The 20,794-nt window shown below is 47.8% G+C and overlaps 1 protein-coding gene across 9 annotated transcripts in view; it reads left to right on the forward strand.

Annotated features, from left to right (window-relative positions):
• The window catches only part of LOC124004047 (dedicator of cytokinesis protein 3-like), a 465,878-nt gene that overhangs the window by 195,867 nt on the left and 249,217 nt on the right, over positions 1–20,794 (forward strand). For all 9 annotated transcript variants that reach the window (XM_046312789.1, XM_046312790.1, XM_046312794.1 and 6 more), the window contains exon 5: positions 8,249–8,345. In XM_046312789.1, the coding sequence (XP_046168745.1) occupies positions 8,249–8,345 (97 nt within the window). The remainder of the gene's footprint in view (positions 1–8,248; positions 8,346–20,794) is intronic.

The raw sequence follows: 20,794 nt of genomic DNA on the forward strand, positions 1-20,794 counted from the left end.
TCCCCTGGCACAGTGCTATATTAACACAGACCATCCCCTGGCACAGTGTTATATTAACCAGACCATCCCCTGGTACAGTGCTATATTAACACAGACCATCCCCTGGCACAGTGTTATATTAACCAGACCATCCCCTGGTACAGTGCTATATTAACACAGACCATCCCCTGGTACAGTGCTATATTAACCAGACCATCCCCTGGTATGACACAGTGTTATATTAACCAGACCATCCCCTGGTATGACACAGTGTTATATTAACCAGACCATCCCCTGGTACAGTGTTATATTAACCAGACCATCCCCTGGTACAGTGCTATATTAACCAGACCATCCCCTGGCACAGTGCTATATTAACCAGACCATCCCCTGGTACAGTGTTATATTAACCAGACCATCCCCTGGTACAGTGCTATATTAACCAGACCATCCCCTGGTACAGTGTTATATTAACCAGAACATCCCCTGGTACAGTGCTATATTAACCAGACCATCCCCTGGCACAGTGCTATATTAACCAGACCATCCCCTGGTACAGTGTTATATTAACCAGACCATCCCCTGGTACAGTGCTATATTAAGCAGACCATCCCCTGGTACAGTGTTATATTAACCAGACCATCCCCTGGTACAGTGCTATATTAACCAGACCATCCCCTGGTACAGTGCTATATTAACCAGACCATCCCCTGGTACAGTGCTATATTAACCAGACCATCCCCTGGCACAGTGCTATATTAACCAGACCATCCCCTGGTACAGTGCTATATTAACCAGACCATCCCCTGGTACAGTGCTATATTAACCAGACCATCCCCTGGTACAGTGTTATATTAACCAGACCATCCCCTGGCACAGTGTTATATTAACCAGACCATCCCCTGGTACAGTGCTATATTAACCAGACCATCCCCTGGCATGGCACAGTGTTATATTAACCAGACCATCCCCTGGCACAGTGCTATATTAACCAGACCATCCCCTGGTACAGTGCTATATTAACCAGACCATCCCCTGGCATGGCACAGTGCTATATTAACCAGACCATCCCCTGGCATGGCACAGTGCTATATTAACCAGACCATCCCCTGGCACAGTGCTATATTAACCAGACCATCCCCTGGTACAGTGCTATATTAACCAGACCATCCCCTGGTACAGTGCTATATTAACCAGACCATCCCCTGGCATGGCACAGTGCTATATTAACCAGACCATCCCCTGGTACAGTGCTATATTAACCATCCCCTGGTACAGTGTTATATTAACCAGACCATCCCCTGGTACAGTGCTATATTAACCAGACCATCCCCTGGTACAGTGTTATATTAACCAGACCATCCCCTGGTACAGTGCTATATTAACCATCCCCTGGAACAGTGTTATATTAACCAGACCATCCCCTGGTAAAGTGTTATATTAACCAGACCATCCCCTGGCATGGCACAGTGCTATATTAACCAGACCATCCCCTGGCATGGCACAGTGCTATATTAACCAGACCATCCCTGGTACAGTGCTATATTAACCAGACCATCCCCTGGTACAGTGCTATATTAACCAGACCATCCCCTGGCACAGTGTTATATTAACCAGACCATCCCCTGGTACAGTGCTATATTAACCAGACCATCCCCTGGCATGGCACAGTGCTATATTAACCAGACCATCCCCTGGTACAGTGCTATATTAACCAGACCATCCCCTGGCACAGTGCTATATTAACCAGACCATCCCCTGGCACAGTGCTATATTAACCAGACCATCCCCTGGCACAGTGCTATATTAACCAGACCATCCCCTGGCATGGCGCAGTGCTATATTAACCAGACCATCCCCTGGCACAGTGCTATATTAACCAGACCATCCCCTGGTACAGTGTTATATTAACCAGACCATCCCCTGGCACAGTGCTATATTAACCAGACCATCCCCTGGTACAGTGTTATATTAACCAGACCATCCCCTGGCACAGTGCTATATTAACCAGACCATCCCCTGGCATGGCACAGTGCTATATTAACCAGACAATCCCCTTGCACAGTGCTATATTAACCAGACCATCCCCTGGCATGGCACAGTGCTATATTAACCAGACCATCCCCTGGCACAGTGCTATATTAACCAGACCATCCCCTGGCATGGCACAGTGCTATATTAACCAGACCATCCCCTGGCATGGCACAGTGCTATATTAACCAGGGCAACCCCCAAACAGTTTCAGCTGAACGTTCACCTAATCAAATAATTAGCCCAGCAGGAGAAGCTGATGATCTGGTGCTTCTGTCCCCAACCAAGGAGGGCCTACAGCAGCACCTAGATCTTCTGCACAGATTCTGCCAGACCTGGGCCCTGACAGTAAATCTCAGTAAGACCAAAATAATGGTGTTCCAAAAAAGGTCCAGTCACCAGGACCACAAATACAAATTCCATCTAGACACCGTTGCCCTAGAGCACACAAAATACTATACATACCTTGGCCTAAACATCAGCGCCACAGGTAACTTCCACAAAGCTGTGAATGATCTGAGAGACAAGGCAAGAAGGGCATTCTATGCCATCAAAAGGAACATAAAATTTGACATACCAATTAGGATCTGGCTAAAAATACTGAATCAGTCATAGAACCCATTGTCCTTTATGGTTGTGAGGTCTGGGGTCCGCTCACCAACCAAAAATTCACAAACTGGGACAAACACCAAATTGAGACTGCATGCAGAATTCTGCAAAAATATCCTCTGTGCAGAGCAGAATGAGGCCGATACCCACTAATGATCAAAATCCAGAAAAGAGCCGTTAAATTCTACAACCACCTAAAAGGAAGTGACTCCCAAACCTTCCATAACAAAGCCATCACTTACAGAGAGATGAACCTGGAGAAGAGTCCCCTAAGCAAGCTGGTCCTGGGGCTCTGTTCACAAACACAAACACACCCTACAGAGCCATCACCTACAGAGAGATGAGCCTGGAAAAGAGTCCCCTAAGCAAGCTGGTCCTGGGGCTCTGTTCACAAACACTTCTGTAGCTCAGTTGGTAGAGCATGGCGCTTGTAACGCCAGGGTAGTGGGTTCGATCCCCGGGACCACCCATACGTAGAATGTATGCACACATGACTGTAAGTCGCTTTGGATAAAAGCGTCTGCTAAATGGCATATATTTTATATATACAAACACACCCCACAGAGCCCCAGGACAGCAACACAATTAGACCCAACCAAATCATGAGAAAACAAAAAAAGATAATTACTTGACACATTGGAAAGAATTAAGAAAAAAATAGAGCAAACTAGAATGCATTTAGCCCTAAACAGAGATTATATCGTGGCAGAATACCTGATCACTGTGACTGACCAAAGATTAAGGAAAGCTTTGACTATGTACAGACTCAGTGAGCATTGCCTTACTATTGAGAAAGGCCGCCGTAGGCAGACATGGCTCTCAAGAGAAGACAGCCTATGTGTACTCATGCCCACAAAATGAGGTGGAAACTGAGCTGCACTTCCTAACCTCCTGCCCAATGTATGACCATATTAGAGACACATATTTCCCTCAGATTACACAGATCCTCAAATAATTCCAAAACAACCTCGCTTTGGATAAACTCCCATATCTACTGGGTGAAATACCACAGTGTGACATCACAGCAGCAAGATTTGTGACCTGTTGAGAAAAGTGCAACCAGTGAAGAACAAACACCATTGTAAATACAACCCATATTTATGCTTATTTATTTTCCCTTTTGTACTTTAACCATTGGTACACCATTTGAAGTACTTCCGGCGCCGACAGAGATGGCCGCCTCGCTTCGCGTTCCTAGGAAACTATGCAGTTTTTTGTTTTTTTACGTGTTATTTCTTACATTAGTACCCCAGGTCATCTTAGGTTTCATTACATACAGTCGAGAAGAACTACTGAATATAAGATCAGCGTCAACTCACCATCAGTACGACCAAGAATATGTTTTCCGCGACGCGGATCCTGTGTTCTGCCTTACAAACAGGACAACGGAATGGATCGCATGCAGCGACCCAAGGAAACCACTCCGAAAAAGAGGGAAACGCGGCGGTGTTCTGGTCAGACTCCGAAAAATGGCACATCGCGCACCACTTCCCAGCATTCTTCTTGCCAATGTCCAGTCTCTCGACAACAGGGTTGATGAAATCCGAGCAAGGGTGGCATTCCAGAGGGACATCAGAGACTGCAACGTTCTCTGCTTTACGGAAACATGGCTTACTGGGAAGACGCTATCCAGGGCGGTGCAGCCAACGGGTTTCTCCACGCATCGCGCGGACAGAAACAAACATCTCTCTGGTAAGAAGAGTGGCGGGGGCGTATGCCTCATGACTAACGGGACATGGTGTGATGAAGGAAACATACAGGAACTCAAATCCTTCTGTTCACCTGATTTAGAATTCCTCACAATCAAATGTAGACCGCATTATCTTCCAAGAGAATTCTCTTCGATTATAATCACAGCCGTATATATCCCCCCCAAGCAGACACATCGATGGCTCTGAACAAACTTTATTTAACTCTTTGCAAACTGGAAACCATTTATCCGGAGGCTGCATTCATTGTAGCTGGGGATTTTAACAAAGCCAATCTGAAAACAAGACTCCCTAAATTTTATCAGCATATCGATTGCGCAACCAGGGGTGGTAAAACCTTGGATCATTGTTACTCTAACTTCCGCGACGCATATAAGGCCCTGCCCCGCCCCCCTTTCGGAAAAGCTGACCACGACTCCATTTTGCTGATCCCTGCCTACAGGCAGAAATTAAAACAAGAGGCTCCCACGCTGAGGTCTGTCCAACGCTGGTCAGACCAAGCTGACTCTACACTCCAAGACTGCTTCCATCACGTGGACTGGGACATGTTTCGTATTGCGTCAGATGGAAATATTGACGAATACGCTGATTCGGTGTGCGAGTTCATTAGAACGTGCGTCGAAGATGTCATTCCCATAGCAACGATAAAAACATTCCCTAACCAGAAACCGTGGATTGATGGCAGCATTCGCGTGAAACTGAAAGCGCGAACCACTGCTTTTAATCAGGGCAAGGTGTCTGGCAACATGACTGAATACAAACAGTGCAGCTATTCCCTCCGCAAGGCTATTAAACAAGCTAAGCGTCAGTACAGAGACAAAGTGGAATCTCAATTCAATGGCTCAGACACAAGAGGCATGTGACAGGATCTACAGTCAATCACGGACTACAAGATGAAATCCAGCCCAGTCACGGACCAGGATGTCTTGCTCCCAGGCAGACTAACTAAATAACTTTTTTGCCCGCTTTGAGGACAATACAGTGCCACTGACACGGCCTGCAACGGAAACATGCGGTCTCTCCTTCACTGCAGCCGAGGTGAGTAAGACATTTAAACGTGTTAACCCTCGCAAGGCTGCAGGCCCAGACGGCATCCCCAGCCGCACCCTCAGAGCATGCGCAGACCAGCTGGCTGGTGTTTTTACGGACATATTCAATCAATCCCTATACCAGTCTGCTGTTCCCACATGCTTCAAGAGGGCCACCATTGTTCCTGTTCCCAAGAAAGCTAAGGTAACTGAGCTAAACGACTACCGCCCCGTAGCACTCACTTCGGTCATCATGAAGTGCTTTGAGAGACTAGTCAAGGACCATATCACCTCCACCCTACCTGACACCCTAGACCCACTCCAATTTGCTTACCGCCCAAATAGGTCCAGAAGACGATGCAATCACAACCACACTGCACACTGCCCTAACCCACCTGGACAAGAGGAATACCTATGTGAGAATGCTGTTCATCGACTACAGCTCGGCATTCAACACCATAGTACCCTCCAAGCTCGTCATCAAGCTCGAGACCCTGGGTCTCGACCCCGCCCTGTGCAACTGGGTACTGGACTTCCTGACGGGCCGCCCCCAGGTGGTGAGGGTAGGCAACAACATCTCCTCCCCGCTGATCCTCAACACGGGGGCCCCACAAGGGTGCGTTCTGAGCCCTCTCCTGTACTCCCTGTTCACCCACGACTGCGTGGCCACGCACGCCTCCAACTCAATCATCAAGTTTGCGGACGACACAACAGTGGTAGGCTTGATTACCAACAACGACGAGACGGCCTACAGGGAGGAGGTGAGGGCCCTCGGAGTGTGGTGTCAGGAAAATAACCTCACACTCAACGTCAACAAAACTAAGGAGATGATTGTGGACTTCAGGAAACAGCAGAGGGAACACCCCCCTATCCACATCGATGGAACAGTAGTGGAGAGGGTAGCTAGTTTTAAGTTCCTCGGCATACACATCACAGACAAACTGAATTGGTCCACTCACACTGACAGCGTCGTGAAGAAGGCGCAGCAGCGCCTATTCAACCTCAGGAGGCTGAAGAAATTCGGCTTGTCACCAAAAGCACTCACAAACTTCTACAGATGCACAATCGAGAGCATCCTGGCGGGCTGTATCACCGCCTGGTACGGCAACTGCTCCGCCCTCAACCGTAAGGCTCTCCAGAGGGTAGTGAGGACTGCACAACGCATCACCAGGGGCAAACTACCTGCCCTCCAGGACACCTACACCACCCGTTGTTACAGGAAGGCCATAAAGATCATCAAGGACATCAACCACCCGAACCACTGCCTGTTCACCCCGCTATCATCCAGAAGGCGAGGTCAGTACAGGTGCATCAAAGCTGGGACCGAGAGACTGAAAAACAGCTTCTATCTCAAGGCCATCAGACTGTTAAACAGCCATCACTAACATTGAGTGGCTGCTGCCAACATACTGTCATTGACACTGACCCAACTCCAGCCATTTTAATAATGGGAATTGATGGGAAATGATGTAAATATATCACTAGCCACTTTAAACAATGCTACCTTATATAATGTTACTTACCCTACATTATTCATCTCATATGCATATGTATATACTGTACTCTACATCATCGACTGCATCCTTATGTAACACATGTATCACTAGCCACTTTAACTATGCCACTTTGTTTACTTTGTCTACACACTCATCTCATATGTATATACTGTACTCGATACCATCTACTGTATGCTGCTCTGTACCATCACTCATTCATATATCCTTATGTACATGTTCCTTATCCCCTTACACTGTGTATAAGACAGTAGTTTTGGAATTGTTAGTTAGATTACTTGTTGGTTATCACTGCATTGTCGGAACTAGAAGCACAAGCATTTCGCTACACTCGCATTTAACATCTGCTAACCATGTGTATGTGACAAATAAAATTTGATTTGATTTTGATTTTGATTTGACAACACTGTATATATATATATATACATAATATGACATTTGTAATGTCTTTATTCTTTTGGAACTTCTGCGAGTGTAATGTTTACTGTTAATTTGTATTTATTTCACTTTTGTATATTATCTACTTCACTTGAGAGAGAGGAGATAGGAGGGGGTTAGGCTGTTAGTGTTGTGAGAGCTGTAGAATGGCAGTTTGTTTGAGTTTTTGACAAAGCCATTTTAAAACGTCTGACTTCTGAATGATTTAGGAGGAAGTCCCCATTTTTTCTTAGTCTTAGATAAAAATAGTCTGTTGGGTGTAGATAGAAACACGTTGACAGCATGTCAGGTATCTAAACATGTACACACACACACACACACACACACACACACACACACACACACACACACACACACACACACACACACACACACACACACACACACACACACACACACACACACACACACACACACACACACTCCCCATTTTGATGCTGTGTGGTGAATCATCTTGGTGTGTGTGTGTGTGTGTGTGTGTGTGTGTGTGTGTGTGTGTGTGTGTGTGTGTGTGTGTGTGTGTGTGTGTGTGTGTGTGTGTGTGTGTGTGTGTGTGTGTGTGGTGTGTGTGTGTGTGTGTGTGTGTGTGTGTGTGTGCGAGTGTGTGTCTGTGTGTGTGTGTGTGTGTGTGTGTGTGTGTGTGTGTGTGTGTGTGTGTGTGTGTGTGTGTGTGTGTGTGTGTGTGTGTGTGTGTGTGTGTGTGTGTGTGTGTGTGTGTGTGTGTGAGCGTGTGTCTATGTGTGTGTGTGTGTGTGTGTGTGTGTGTGTGTGTGTGTGTGTGTGTGTGTGTGTGTGTGTGTGTGTGTGTGTGTGTGTGTGTGTGTGTGTGTGTGTGTGTGTGTGTGTGTGTGTGTGTGTGTGCGGGGTTCCTGTGTCTAGATACACAAGCAACCTCACCAACTAGTTTCACAGAGCTTAAGTTATTGTTTGTATTCTACAGGCAGTATGAGACAGTGGTGTTGTTGGAAGACCCCATAGTGACGGAGGTGACGTCCACTCTGCAGGAATGGGCCCTGTCGTGGAAGCAACTCTACGTGGTGAGTACATCTGTGATCTGAGTGACGCTTTTACGCACAAATGTTGTGTCAACTTGAGTTTTTATTTTCTGACCAAGTGAAATGTAAAATGCGTGTCGCTCCGGACGTTCAAGTTGTAGTTTTTTTGTGAAATGCTGAACAAGCCCTTCTCAACCGTGCAGTATTCACTATCAAAATAGTAACAAAATGTTTTTTTACACACGAAAAACACACAATGAACAGGGTCAGTTCTATATCCAGGGTCAGTTCTATATCCAGGGTCAGTTCTATATCCAGGGTCAGTTCTATAAACAGGGTCAGTTCTATATCCAGGGTCAGTTCTATATCCAGGGTCAGTTCTATATCCAGGGTCAGTTCTATATCCAGGGTCAGTTCTATAAACAGGGTCAGTTCTATATCTAGGGTCAGTTCTACATCCAGGGTCAGTTCTATATCCAGGGTCAGTTCTATATCCAGGGTCAGTTCTATATCCAGGGTCAGTTCTATAAACAGGGTCAGTTCTATATCCAGGGTCAGTTCTATATCCAGGGTCAGTTCTATATCCAGGGTCAGTTCTATAAACAGGGTCAGTTCTAAATCCAGGGTCAGTTCTATAAACAGGGTCAGTTCTATATCCAGGGTCAGTTCTATATCCAGGGTCAGTTCTATAAACAGGGTCAGTTCTATATCCAGGGTCAGTTCTATAAACAGACACATCTAGCTGGATGGGTCACTATTATAGATGGCCGTAATCCCCAGACACATCTAGCTGGATGGGTCACTATTATAGATGGCCGTAATCCCCCCCAGACACATCTAGCTGGATGGGTCACTATTATAGATGGCCGTAATCCCCCCCAGCCACATCTAGCTGGATGGGTCACTATTATATAGATGGCCGTAATCCCCCCCAGACACATCTAGCTGGATGGGTCACTATTATAGATGGCCGTAATCCCCCCCAGACACATCTAGCTGGATGGGTCACTATTATAGATGGCCGTAATCCCCCCCAGACACATCTAGCTGGATGGGTCACTATTATAGATGGCCATAACCCCCCCAGACACATCTAGCTGGATGGGTCACTATTATAGATGGCTGTAAATCCCCCAGACACATCTAGCTGGATGGGTCACTATTATAGATGGCCGTAATCCCCAGACACATCTAGCTGGATGGGTCACTATTATAGATGGCTGTAAATCCCCCAGACACATCTAGCTGGATGGGTCACTATTATAGATGGCTGTAATCCCCAGACACATCTAGCTGGATGGGTCACTATTATAGATGGCTGTAATCCCCCAGACACATCTAATCCCCCAGACACATCTAGCTGGATGGGTCACTATTATAGATGGCCGTAATCCCCCAGACACATCTAGCTGGATGGGTCACTATCTATGGATGGTCACTATTATAGATAATCCCCCAGACACATCTAGCTGGATGGGTCACTATTATAGATGGCCGTAATCCCCCCAGACACATCTAGCTGGATGGGTCACTATTATAGATGGCCGTAATCCCCCCAGACACATCTAGCTGGATGGGTCACTATTATAGATGGCCGTAATCCCCCCCAGACACATCTAGCTGGATGGGTCACTATTATAGATGGCCGTAATCCCCCCAGACACATCTAGCTGGATGGGTCACTATTATAGATGGACGTAATCCCCCAGACACATCTAGCTGGATGGGTCACTATTATAGATGGCCGTAATCCCCCCCAGACACATCTAGCTGGATGGGTCACTATTATAGATGGACATAATCCCCCCCAGACACATCTAGCTGGATGGGTCACTATTATAGATGGCTGTAATCCCCCCCAGACACATCTAGCTGGATGGATTACTATTATAGATGGCTGTAATCCCCCCAGACACATCTAGCTGGATGGGTCACTATTATAGATGGCTGTAATCCCCCCCAGACACATCTAGCTGGATGGGTCACTATTATAGATGGCTGTAATCCCCCCCAGACACATCTAGCTGGATGGGTCACTATTATAGATGGCTGTAATCCCCCCCAGACACATCTAGCTGGATGGGTCACTATTATAGATGGCTGTAATCCCCCCCAGCCACATCTAGCTGGATGGGTCACTATTATAGATGGCTGTAAATCTCCCCCAGACACATCTAGCTGGATGGGTCACTATTATAGATGGCCGTAATCCCCCCCAGCCACATCTAGCTGGATGGATCACTATTATAGATGGCCGTAATCCCCCCCAGCCACATCTAGCTGGATGGGTCACTATTATAGATGGCTGTAATCCCCCCCAGAGACATCTGGCTGGATGGGTCACTATTATAGATGGCTGTAATCCCCCCCAGACACATCTAGCTGGATGGGTCACTATTATAGATGGCTGTAATCCCCCCCAGCCACATCTAGCTGGATGGGTCACTATTATAGATGGCTGTAATCCCCCCCAGACACATCTAGCTGGATGGGTCACTATTATAGATGGCCGTAATCCCCCCCAGCCACATCTAGCTGGATGGGTCACTATTATAGATGGCCGTAATCCCCCCCAGCCACATCTAGCTGGATGGGTCACTATTATAGATGGCCTTAATCCCCCCCAGCCACATCTAGCTGGATGGGTCACTATTATAGATGGCCATAATCCCCCCCAGCCACATCTAGCTGGATGGGTCACTATTATAGATGGCCGTAATCCCCCCCAGACACATCTAGCTGGATAGGTCACTATTATAGATGGCTGTAATCCCCAGACACATCTAGCTGGATAGGTAACTATTATAGATGGCCATAATCCCCAGACACATCTAGCTGGATGGGTCACTATTATAGATGGCCATAATCCCCCCCAGACACATCTAGCTGGATGGGTCACTATTATAGATGGCCATAATCCCCCCCAGACACATCTAGCTGGATGGGTCACTATTATAGATGGCCATAATCCCCAGACACATCTAGCTGGATGGGTCACTATTATAGATGGCCGTAATCCCCCCGAGACACATCTAGCTGGATAGGTCACTATTATAGATGGCCGTAATCCCCAGACACATCTAGCTGGATAGGTAACTATTATAGATGGCCATAATCCCCCCCAGACACATCTAGCTGGATGGGTCATGTCATCATCTGACGAAGAGGACTCTTTTGTTTAGACATTTAGTTATCTAGCTAAACAACGAACCGACATAATCCCGACTCATACTACTACCAATACAATACAGTCATAGCTCTAGTATGAATCTGCAGGTAACTAAAGTTAACAAACTAGGTTTGATGACCTTGAATAAGGGTTTCAAATTTGGGAAAATGACACTATCTAATTGTTTTGTATTTTTTACATTTTGTCAGGAAATGCCCCGACACAGGTTCTGCTGTGATGCAGTGGTATAGACAGCCTTTCCTCTACAGGGAGCCATTTTCCTGTAGAGATAATCCCCAGACACATCTAGCTGGATAGGTAACTATTATAGATGGCCATCTACCATTCTCAGCTGGATGGCGTAGGCTGTGCTCACTGGAGCCTGTACTTTGTCAAGGTTTTTCTAAGGCTTTGTTCAGTAACCATGGTCAAATATTTAGCCACAGTATACTGTCTATTTAGGGCCAGATAGCACTGCATTTTGCTTTGTGTTTGAGCTTGTGTTTCCCAATAAGCAATGTAGTTTTGTTTTGATTGTGTTGTAATTTGGTTTATCCTGATTGATTGGATGTTCTGGTCCTGAGGCTTCAGTGTGTTAGTAGAACAGGCTTGTGAACTCTCTCTCTCTCTCTCTCTCTCTCTCTCTCTCTCTCTCTCTCTCTCTCTCTCTCTCTCTCTCTCTCTCGCTGTCTCTCTCTCTCTCTCTCTCGCTCTCTCTCTCTCTCTCGCTGTCTCTCTCTCTCTCTGTCCCTGTCTCTGTCTCTGTCTCTCAATTCAATTCAAGGGGCTATGAGAAAGGAACAGTATCTGGATCTGAGATGACTATTTTAACCCAAGGGTTTAAACAATCCATTCTTCTTTGTGTGTGTGTGTGTGTGCCTGCCCCAAAATCAAGAGGAACTGTTATCTGAAATCAGTCCATAGATGACCTTTGTATTGTTGGGTCAGCTGAGCACAGCAGCAGATTCAGAACACTACAATGTTTCCTCTTTTCACCAGTATCATTCCTGACAGCAGAAGCATCTAGTCTTCCTCAGTGATCAGTTGATGTGTTAGCCCTAAACTGAGACTGGCATCTGGTGCTCTCTACAAATGTTTTTGATGCACCTTGATCCACTCTCCTGTCTCTCTCTCTCCACACACACACACACACACACACACACACACACACACACACACACACACACACACACACACACACACACACACACACACACACACACACACACACACACACACACACACACACACACACACACACACACACACACACACACACACACACACACACACACACACACACACACACACACACACACACACACACACACACACACACACACACACACACACACACACACACACACATCATACAGGTGTGAAAACCTTTGTCCCTTCCTCTTGGCTGTCTCTGTGTGTCATCACAGTGTCACCTCCGTCTACTTCTGCATCGTATTCTCCTAGCATCTGCCAGTCACAGTGTACTGTAATTCAGTATGCTGTTTGTGCAGAGAGATAACATTCAGTATGCTGTTTGTGCAGAGAGATAACGTACTGTAATTCAGTATGCTGTTTGTGCAGAGAGATAACGTACTGTAATTCAGTATCCTGTTTGTGCAGAGAGAGATAACATACTGTATTTTGGCGAGTAGGGCATGCCAGTGTGTTGAGGAGGGCATGCCAGTGTGTTGGGGAGGAGGGCATGCCAGTGTGTTGGGGAGGAGGGCATGCCAGTGTGTTGGGGAGTGCATGCCAGTGTGTTGGGGAGGAGGGCATGCCAGTGTGTTGGGGAGGAGGGCATGCCAGTGTGTTGGGGAGGAGGGCATGCCAGTGTGTTGGGGAGGAGGGCATGCCAGTGTGTTGGGGAGGAGGGCATGCCAGTGTGTTGGGGAGGAGGGCATGCCAGTGTGTTGGGGAGGAGGGCATGCCAGTGTGTTGGGGAGGAGGGCATGCCAGTGTGTTGGGGAGGAGGGCATGCCAGTGTGTTGTGGAGGAGGGCATGCCAGTGTGTTGGGGAGGAGGGCATGCCAGTGTGTTGGGGAGGAGGGCATGCCAGTGTGTTGTGGAGGAGGGCATGCCAGTGTGTTGTGGAGGAGGGCATGCCAGTGTGTTGGGGAGGAGGGCATGCCAGTGTGTTGGAGAGGAGGGCATGCCAGTGTGTTGGGGAGGAGGGCATGCCAGTGTGTTGGGGAGGAGGGCATGCCAGTGTGTTGGGGAGTAGGGCATGCCAGTGTGTTGGGGAGGAGGGCATGCCAGTGTGTTGGGGAGGAGGGCATGCCAGTGTGTTGTGGAGGAGGGCATGCCAGTGTGTTGGGGAGGAGGGCATGCCAGTGTGTTGGGGAGGAGGGCATGCCAGTGTGTTGGGGAGGAGGGCATGCCAGTGTGTTGGGGAGGAGGGCATGCCAGTGTGTTGGGGAGGAGGGCATGCCAGTGTGTTGGGGAGGAGGGCATGCCAGTGTGTTGGGGAGGAGGGCATGCCAGTGTGTTGGGGAGGAGGGCATGCCAGTGTGTTGGGGAGGAGGGCATGCCAGTGTGTTGGGGAGGAGGGCATGCCAGTGTGTTGGGAGGAGGGCATGCCAGTGTGTTGGGGAGGAGGGCATGCCAGTGTGTTGGGGAGGAGGGCATGCCAGTGTGTTGGGGAGGAGGGCATGCCAGTGTGTTGGGGAGGAGGGCATGCCAGTGTGTTGTGGAGGAGGGCATGCCAGTGTGTTGGGGAGGAGGGCATGCCAGTGTGTTGGGGAGGAGGGCATGCCAGTGTGTTGTGGAGGAGGGCATGCCAGTGTGTTGTGGAGGAGGGCATGCCAGTGTGTTGGGGAGGAGGGCATGCCAGTGTGTTGGGGAGGAGGGCATGCCAGTGTGTTGGGGGGAGTAGGGCATGCCAGTGTGTTGGGGAGGAGGGCATGCCAGTGTGTTGGGGAGGAGGGCATGCCAGTGTGTTGGGGAGGAGGGCATGCCAGTGTGTTGGGGAGGAGGGCATGCCAGTGTGTTGGGGAGGAGGGCATGCCAGTGTGTTGGGGAGGAGGGCATGCCAGTGTGTTGGGGAGGAGGGCATGCCAGTGTGTTGGGGAGGAGGGCATGCCAGTGTGTTGGGGAGGAGGGCATGCCAGTGTGTTGGGGAGGAGGGCATGCCAGTGTGTTGGGGAGGAGGGCATGCCAGTGTGTTGGGGAGGAGGGCATGCCAGTGTGTTGGGGAGGAGGGCATGCCAGTGTGTTGGGGAGGAGGGCATGCCAGTGTGTTGGGGAGGAGGGCATGCCAGTGTGTTGGGGAGGAGGGCATGCCAGTGTGTTGGGGAGGAGGGCATGCCAGTGTGTTGGGGAGGAGGGCATGCCAGTGTGTTGGGGAGGAGGGCATGCCAGTGTGTTGGGGAGGAGGGCATGCCAGTGTGTTGGGGAGGAGGGCATGCCAGTGTGTTGGGGAGGAGGGCATGCCAGTGTGTTGGGGAGGAGGGCATGCCAGTGTGTTGGGGAGGAGGGCATGCCAGTGTGTTGCCAGGGAGGAGGGCATGCCAGTGTGTTGGGGAGGAGGGCATGCCAGTGTGTTGGGGAGGAGGGCATGCCAGTGTGTTGGGGAGGAGGGCATGCCAGTGTGTTGGGGAGGAGGGCATGCCAGTGTGTTGGGGAGGAGGGCATGCCAGTGTGTTGGGGAGGAGGGCATGCCAGTGTGTTGGGGAGGAGGGCATGCCAGTGTGTTGGGGAGGAGGGCATGCCAGTGTGTTGGGGAGGAGGGCATGCCAGTGTGTTGGGGAGGAGGGCATGCCAGTGTGTTGGGAGGAGGGCATGCCAGTGTGTTGGGGAGGAGGGCATGCCAGTGTGTTGGGGAGGAGGGCATGCCAGTGTGTTGGGGAGGAGGGCATGCCAGTGTGTTGGGGAGGAGGGCATGCCAGTGTGTTGGGGAGGAGGGCATGCCAGTGTGTTGTGGAGGAGGGCATGCCAGTGTGTTGGGGAGGAGGGCATGCCAGTGTGTTGGGGAGGAGGGCATGCCAGTGTGTTGTGGAGGGGGGGCATGCCAGTGTGTTGGGGAGGAGGGCATGCCAGTGTGTTGGGGAGGAGGGCATGCCAGTGTGTTGGGGAGTAGGGCATGCCAGTGTGTTGGGGAGTAGGGCATGCCAGTGTGTTGGGGAGGAGGGCATGCCAGTGTGTTGGGGAGGAGGGCATGCCAGTGTGTTGGGGAGGAGGGCATGCCAGTGTGTTGGGGAGGAGGGCATGCCAGTGTGTTGGGGAGGAGGGCATGCCAGTGTGTTGGGGAGGAGGGCATGCCAGTGTGTTGGGGAGGAGGGCATGCCAGTGTGTTGGGGAGGAGGGCATGCCAGTGTGTTGGGGAGGAGGGCATGCCAGTGTGTTGGGGAGGAGGGCATGCCAGTGTGTTGGGGAGGAGGGCATGCCAGTGTGTTGGGGAGGAGGGCATGCCAGTGTGTTGGGGAGGAGGGCATGCCAGTGTGTTGGGGAGGAGGGCATGCCAGTGTGTTGGGGAGGAGGGCATGCCAGTGTGTTGGGGAGGAGGGCATGCCAGTGTGTTGGGGAGGAGGGCATGCCAGTGTGTTGGGGAGGAGGGCATGCCAGTGTGTTGGGGAGGAGGGCATGCCAGTGTGTTGTGCCAGTGTGGGAGGAGGGCATGCCAGTGTGTTGGGGAGGAGGGCATGCCAGTGTGTTGGGGAGGAGGGCATGCCAGTGTGTTGGGGAGGAGGGCATGCCAGTGTGTTGGGGAGGAGGGCATGCCAGTGTGTTGGGGAGGAGGGCATGCCAGTGTGTTGGGGAGGAGGGCATGCCAGTGTGTTGGGGAGGAGGGCATGCCAGTGTGTTGGGGAGGAGGGCATGCCAGTGTGTTGGGGAGGAGGGGCATGCCAGTGTGTTGGGGAGGAGGGCATGCCAGTGTGTTGGGGAGGAGGGCATGCCAGTGTGTTGGGGAGGAGGGCATGCCAGTGTGTTGGGGAGGAGGGCATGCCAGTGTGTTGGGGAGGAGGGCATGCCAGTGTGTTGGGGAGGAGGGCATGCCAGTGTGTTGGGGAGTAGGGCATGCCAGTGTGTTGGGGAGGAGGGCATGCCAGTGTGTTGGGGAGGAGGGCATGCCAGTGTGTGATTGTGTAAATAACATTAGGAATGAAAGTGACAGCATGTCTCCATCTGGATCGTGATTGTGGTAAAGATGCATTGGGTGTATTTACATGTGCTAGTAGGATGCTCTGTAGCTTACTGTATATCACATTAGGAAAGACACTTAAGAACAAATTCTTATTTACAATGACTGTCTACTAGGGGAACAGAGGGTTAACTGTCTACCGGGGAAACAGTGGGTTAACTGTCTACCGGGGGAACAGTGGGTTAACTGTCTACCGGGGGAACAGTGGGTTAACTGTCTACCGGGTAAACAGTGGGTTAACTGTCTACCGGGGGAACAGAGGGTTAACTGTCTACTGGGAAACAGTGGGTTAACTGTCTACTGGGGGAACAGTGAGTTAACTGTCTACTGGGGGAACAGAGGGTTAACTGTCTACTGGGGGAACAGAGGGTTAACTGTCTACTGGGGGAACAGTGGGTTAACTGCCTCCCGGGGAAACAGTGAGTTAACTGTCTACCGGGGGAACAGTGGGTTAACTGTCTACCGGGGGAACAGTGGGTTAACTGTCTACCGGGGGAACAGTGGGTTAACTGTCTTGTTCAGGAGCAGAACAACAGATTTGGGCCATTTTACCTTGCAGAGCATTATGTTCCTTTACTGTACTGTACTGTACTGTACTGTACTGTACTGTACTGTACTGTACTGTACTGTACTGTACTGTACTGTACTGTACTGTACTGTACTGTACTGTACTGTATATATAGTTGTATAAGGACATGCATGCTGGAGACAGTAGTGTTCAGTGTGAAAGAAAAAGCCCTCGGGGTTTGGGCACCCTCTGTCCTGTTGTAATTTGTACCTGTGTAAACCCCTCTACTGAATCAGACTGACGTGACCACCTCAATCTGCTCTCACCTCAGCACCTTGTCCACAGTAGAGAAGGAGAGTGGGATGTAGACGGGGGAGGAGAAGGGTGAAGGGGGGTCAATGGGTGGTTAAGAGGGGGGATGATGGTGTAATGGAAGGAGTGATGAGGAGGAGAGGGAAGGAGAGAATGAGGTGGGGGAGAGAGGGAGGTGGGGGGAGAGAAGGAAGGAGTGAAGAGGAGGAGAGGGAAGGAGAGAGGGAGGTGGGGGAGAGAAAGAAGGAGTGAAGAGGATGAGAGGGAAGGAGAGAAGGAGGTGGGGGGAGAAAGAAGGAGGTGGAGGATGAGAGGGAAGGAAGGAGGTGGGGGAGAAGGAGGTGGAGAGGGAAGGAGTGAAGAGGAGGAGGGGGGGAGAGAGGTGGGGGAAGAAGGAGTGAAGAGGAGGAGAGGGAAGGAGAGAGGGAGGTGGGGGAGATAAAGAAGGAGTGAAGAGGAGGAGAGGGAAGGAGAGAGGGAGGTGGGGGAGAGAAAGAAGGAGTGAAGAGGAGGAGAGGGAAGGAGAGAGGGAGATGGGGGAGATAAAGAAGGAGTGAAGAGGAGGAGAGGGAAGGAGAGAAGGAGGTGGGGGAGAGAGGGAGGTGGAGGGAGAGAAGGAATGAGTGAAGAGGAGGAGAGGGCAGGAGAGAGGGAGGTGGGGGGAGAGAAGGAGGTGGGGGGAGAGAAGGAGGTGGGTGGAGATAAGGAAGGAGTGAAGAGGAGGAGAGGGAGGTGGGGGGAGAGAAGGAGGTGGGGGGAGATAAGGAAGGAGTGAAGAGGAGGAGAGGGAGGTGGGGGGAGAGAAGGAGGTGGGGGAGATAAGGAAAGAGTGAAGAGGAGGAGAGGGAAGGAAGAGAGGGAGGTGGGGGAGAGAGGGAGGTGGGGGGAGAGAAGGAAGGAGTGATGAGGAGGAGAGGGAAGGAAGAGGAAAGGAATAGGTGAGGTGCTAAACAGACCAATCAGACAGCCTGTTATGACTGTCATCACCTATCCAGGGATGCTGAAGGGGATTGTGTGTGTGTGTGTGTATTGTGTGTGCAGGTATGTACATGTGTGTGTGTGTTCTTGAGTCTTTTTATATATATATATATATATATACACTGAACAAAAATATAAACGCAGTATGTAAAGTGTATTTCTCTCAAATGTTGTGCACACATTTGTATACATCCAACTGACAAGTGTGTCACATCAATAAATTATTATTACACAGGTGCACCTTGTACTCGGTACAATAAAAGGCCACACTGCCACAGATGTCTCAAGTTCTAAGGGATCTTGCATTTGGCATGCTGACTATAGGAAGGTCCACTAGAGCTGTTGCCAGAGAATTGAATGTTCATTTCTCTACCATAAGCCGCCTCCAATGTCATTTTAGCGAATTTGACCGTACGTCCAACCAGACTCACAACCGCAGATCACGTGTAACCACGCCAGCACAGGACCTCCACATCCGGCCTTTTCACCTACGAGATCGTCTGAGACCAGTCACCGGGCAGCTGATGAAACTGTGGGTTTGCAAGAATTTCTGTACAAACGGTCAGAAACCGCCTCGGGGAAGCTCTTCTGCGTGCCCGTCCTCCTCACGTGCAGTTCGGCTTCAAGAAGCCCAAACAGATGTAATATATGACTAAAAGATCATCATTTCACTTCAAACCTTGATTACATTTGTAAATCATCACTTCCTGTTTCTCTATTATGTGTGGGAACAGATTTCTGAAATTAAAATAACTTGGAGCAGATTTCTTGGTGTTTTTACAGACTTTTATGTCCAATAATAAAACAATTGTAAATAGAAGTTGCTGGAGCTGCCAGTTGGGGAACCCTGCAATGTACCCTGGGAGTCGGGACGCGAGTACAGGGAGTTCAAATCGAATAATAAATAGAACATAGTACTAAACAAGAACTACGAGTAGCGTATAGACATGAAACAGATACATTCTATAATACATTCTATGGTACATTCTATGGTACATTCTATGATACATTCTATAATACATTCTATCATATATTCTATGATACATTCTATAATACATTCTATAATACATTCTATAATACATTCTATGATACATTCTATGATACATTCTATCATATATTCTATGATACATTCTATAATACATTCTATAATACATTCTATGATACATTCTATGATACATTCTATCATATATTCTATGATACATTCTATAATACATTCTATAATACATTATATAATACATTCTATGATACATTCTATCATATATTCTATGATACATTCTATAATACATTCTATAATACATTCTATGATACATTATATGATACATTCTATAATACATTATATAATACATTCTATGATACATTCTATGATACATTCTATGATACATTCTATCATATATTCTATGATACATTCTATAATACATTCTATAATACATTATATAATACATTCTATGATACATTCTATGATACATTCTATCATATATTCTATGATACATTCTATAATACATTCTATAATACATTATATAATACATTCTATGATACATTCTATAATACATTCTATAATACATTCTATGATACATTCTATGATACATTCTATCATATATTCTATGATACATTCTATAATACATTCTATAATACATTATATAATACATTCTATGATACATTCTATCATATATTCTATGATACATTCTATAATACATTCTATAATACATTCTATGATACATTATATGATACATTCTATAATACATTATATGATACATTCTATAATACATTCTATAATACATTCTATGATACATTCTATCATACATTCTATAATACATTCTATGGTGCATTCTATGATACATTCTATAATACATTCTATCATACATTCTATAATACATTCTATGGTGCATTCTATCATACATTCTATAATACATTCTATAATACATTCTATAATACATTCTATCATACATTCTATAATACATTCTATCATACATTCTATAATACATTCTATGGTGCATTCTATCATACATTCTATAATACATTCTATAATACATTCTATAATACATTCTATCATACATTCTATAATACATTCTATAATACATTCTATAATACATTCTATCATACATTCTTGCATACATTCTTGCATACATTCTATAGTACATTATATGATACATTCTATGATACATTCTATAATACATTCTATCATACATTCTATAATACATTCTATGGTGCATTCTATCATACATTCTATAATACATTCTATAATACATTCTATAATACATTCTATCATACATTCTATAATACATTCTATAATACATTCTATAATACATTCTATCATACATTCTTGCATACATTCTATCATACATTCTATTATACATTCTTGCATACATTCTATAGTACATTCTATGATA

This window comes from Oncorhynchus gorbuscha, linkage group LG18, assembly GCF_021184085.1.
Source record: "Oncorhynchus gorbuscha isolate QuinsamMale2020 ecotype Even-year linkage group LG18, OgorEven_v1.0, whole genome shotgun sequence".
In the NCBI taxonomy this organism is placed as follows: Eukaryota; Metazoa; Chordata; class Actinopteri; order Salmoniformes; family Salmonidae; genus Oncorhynchus; species Oncorhynchus gorbuscha.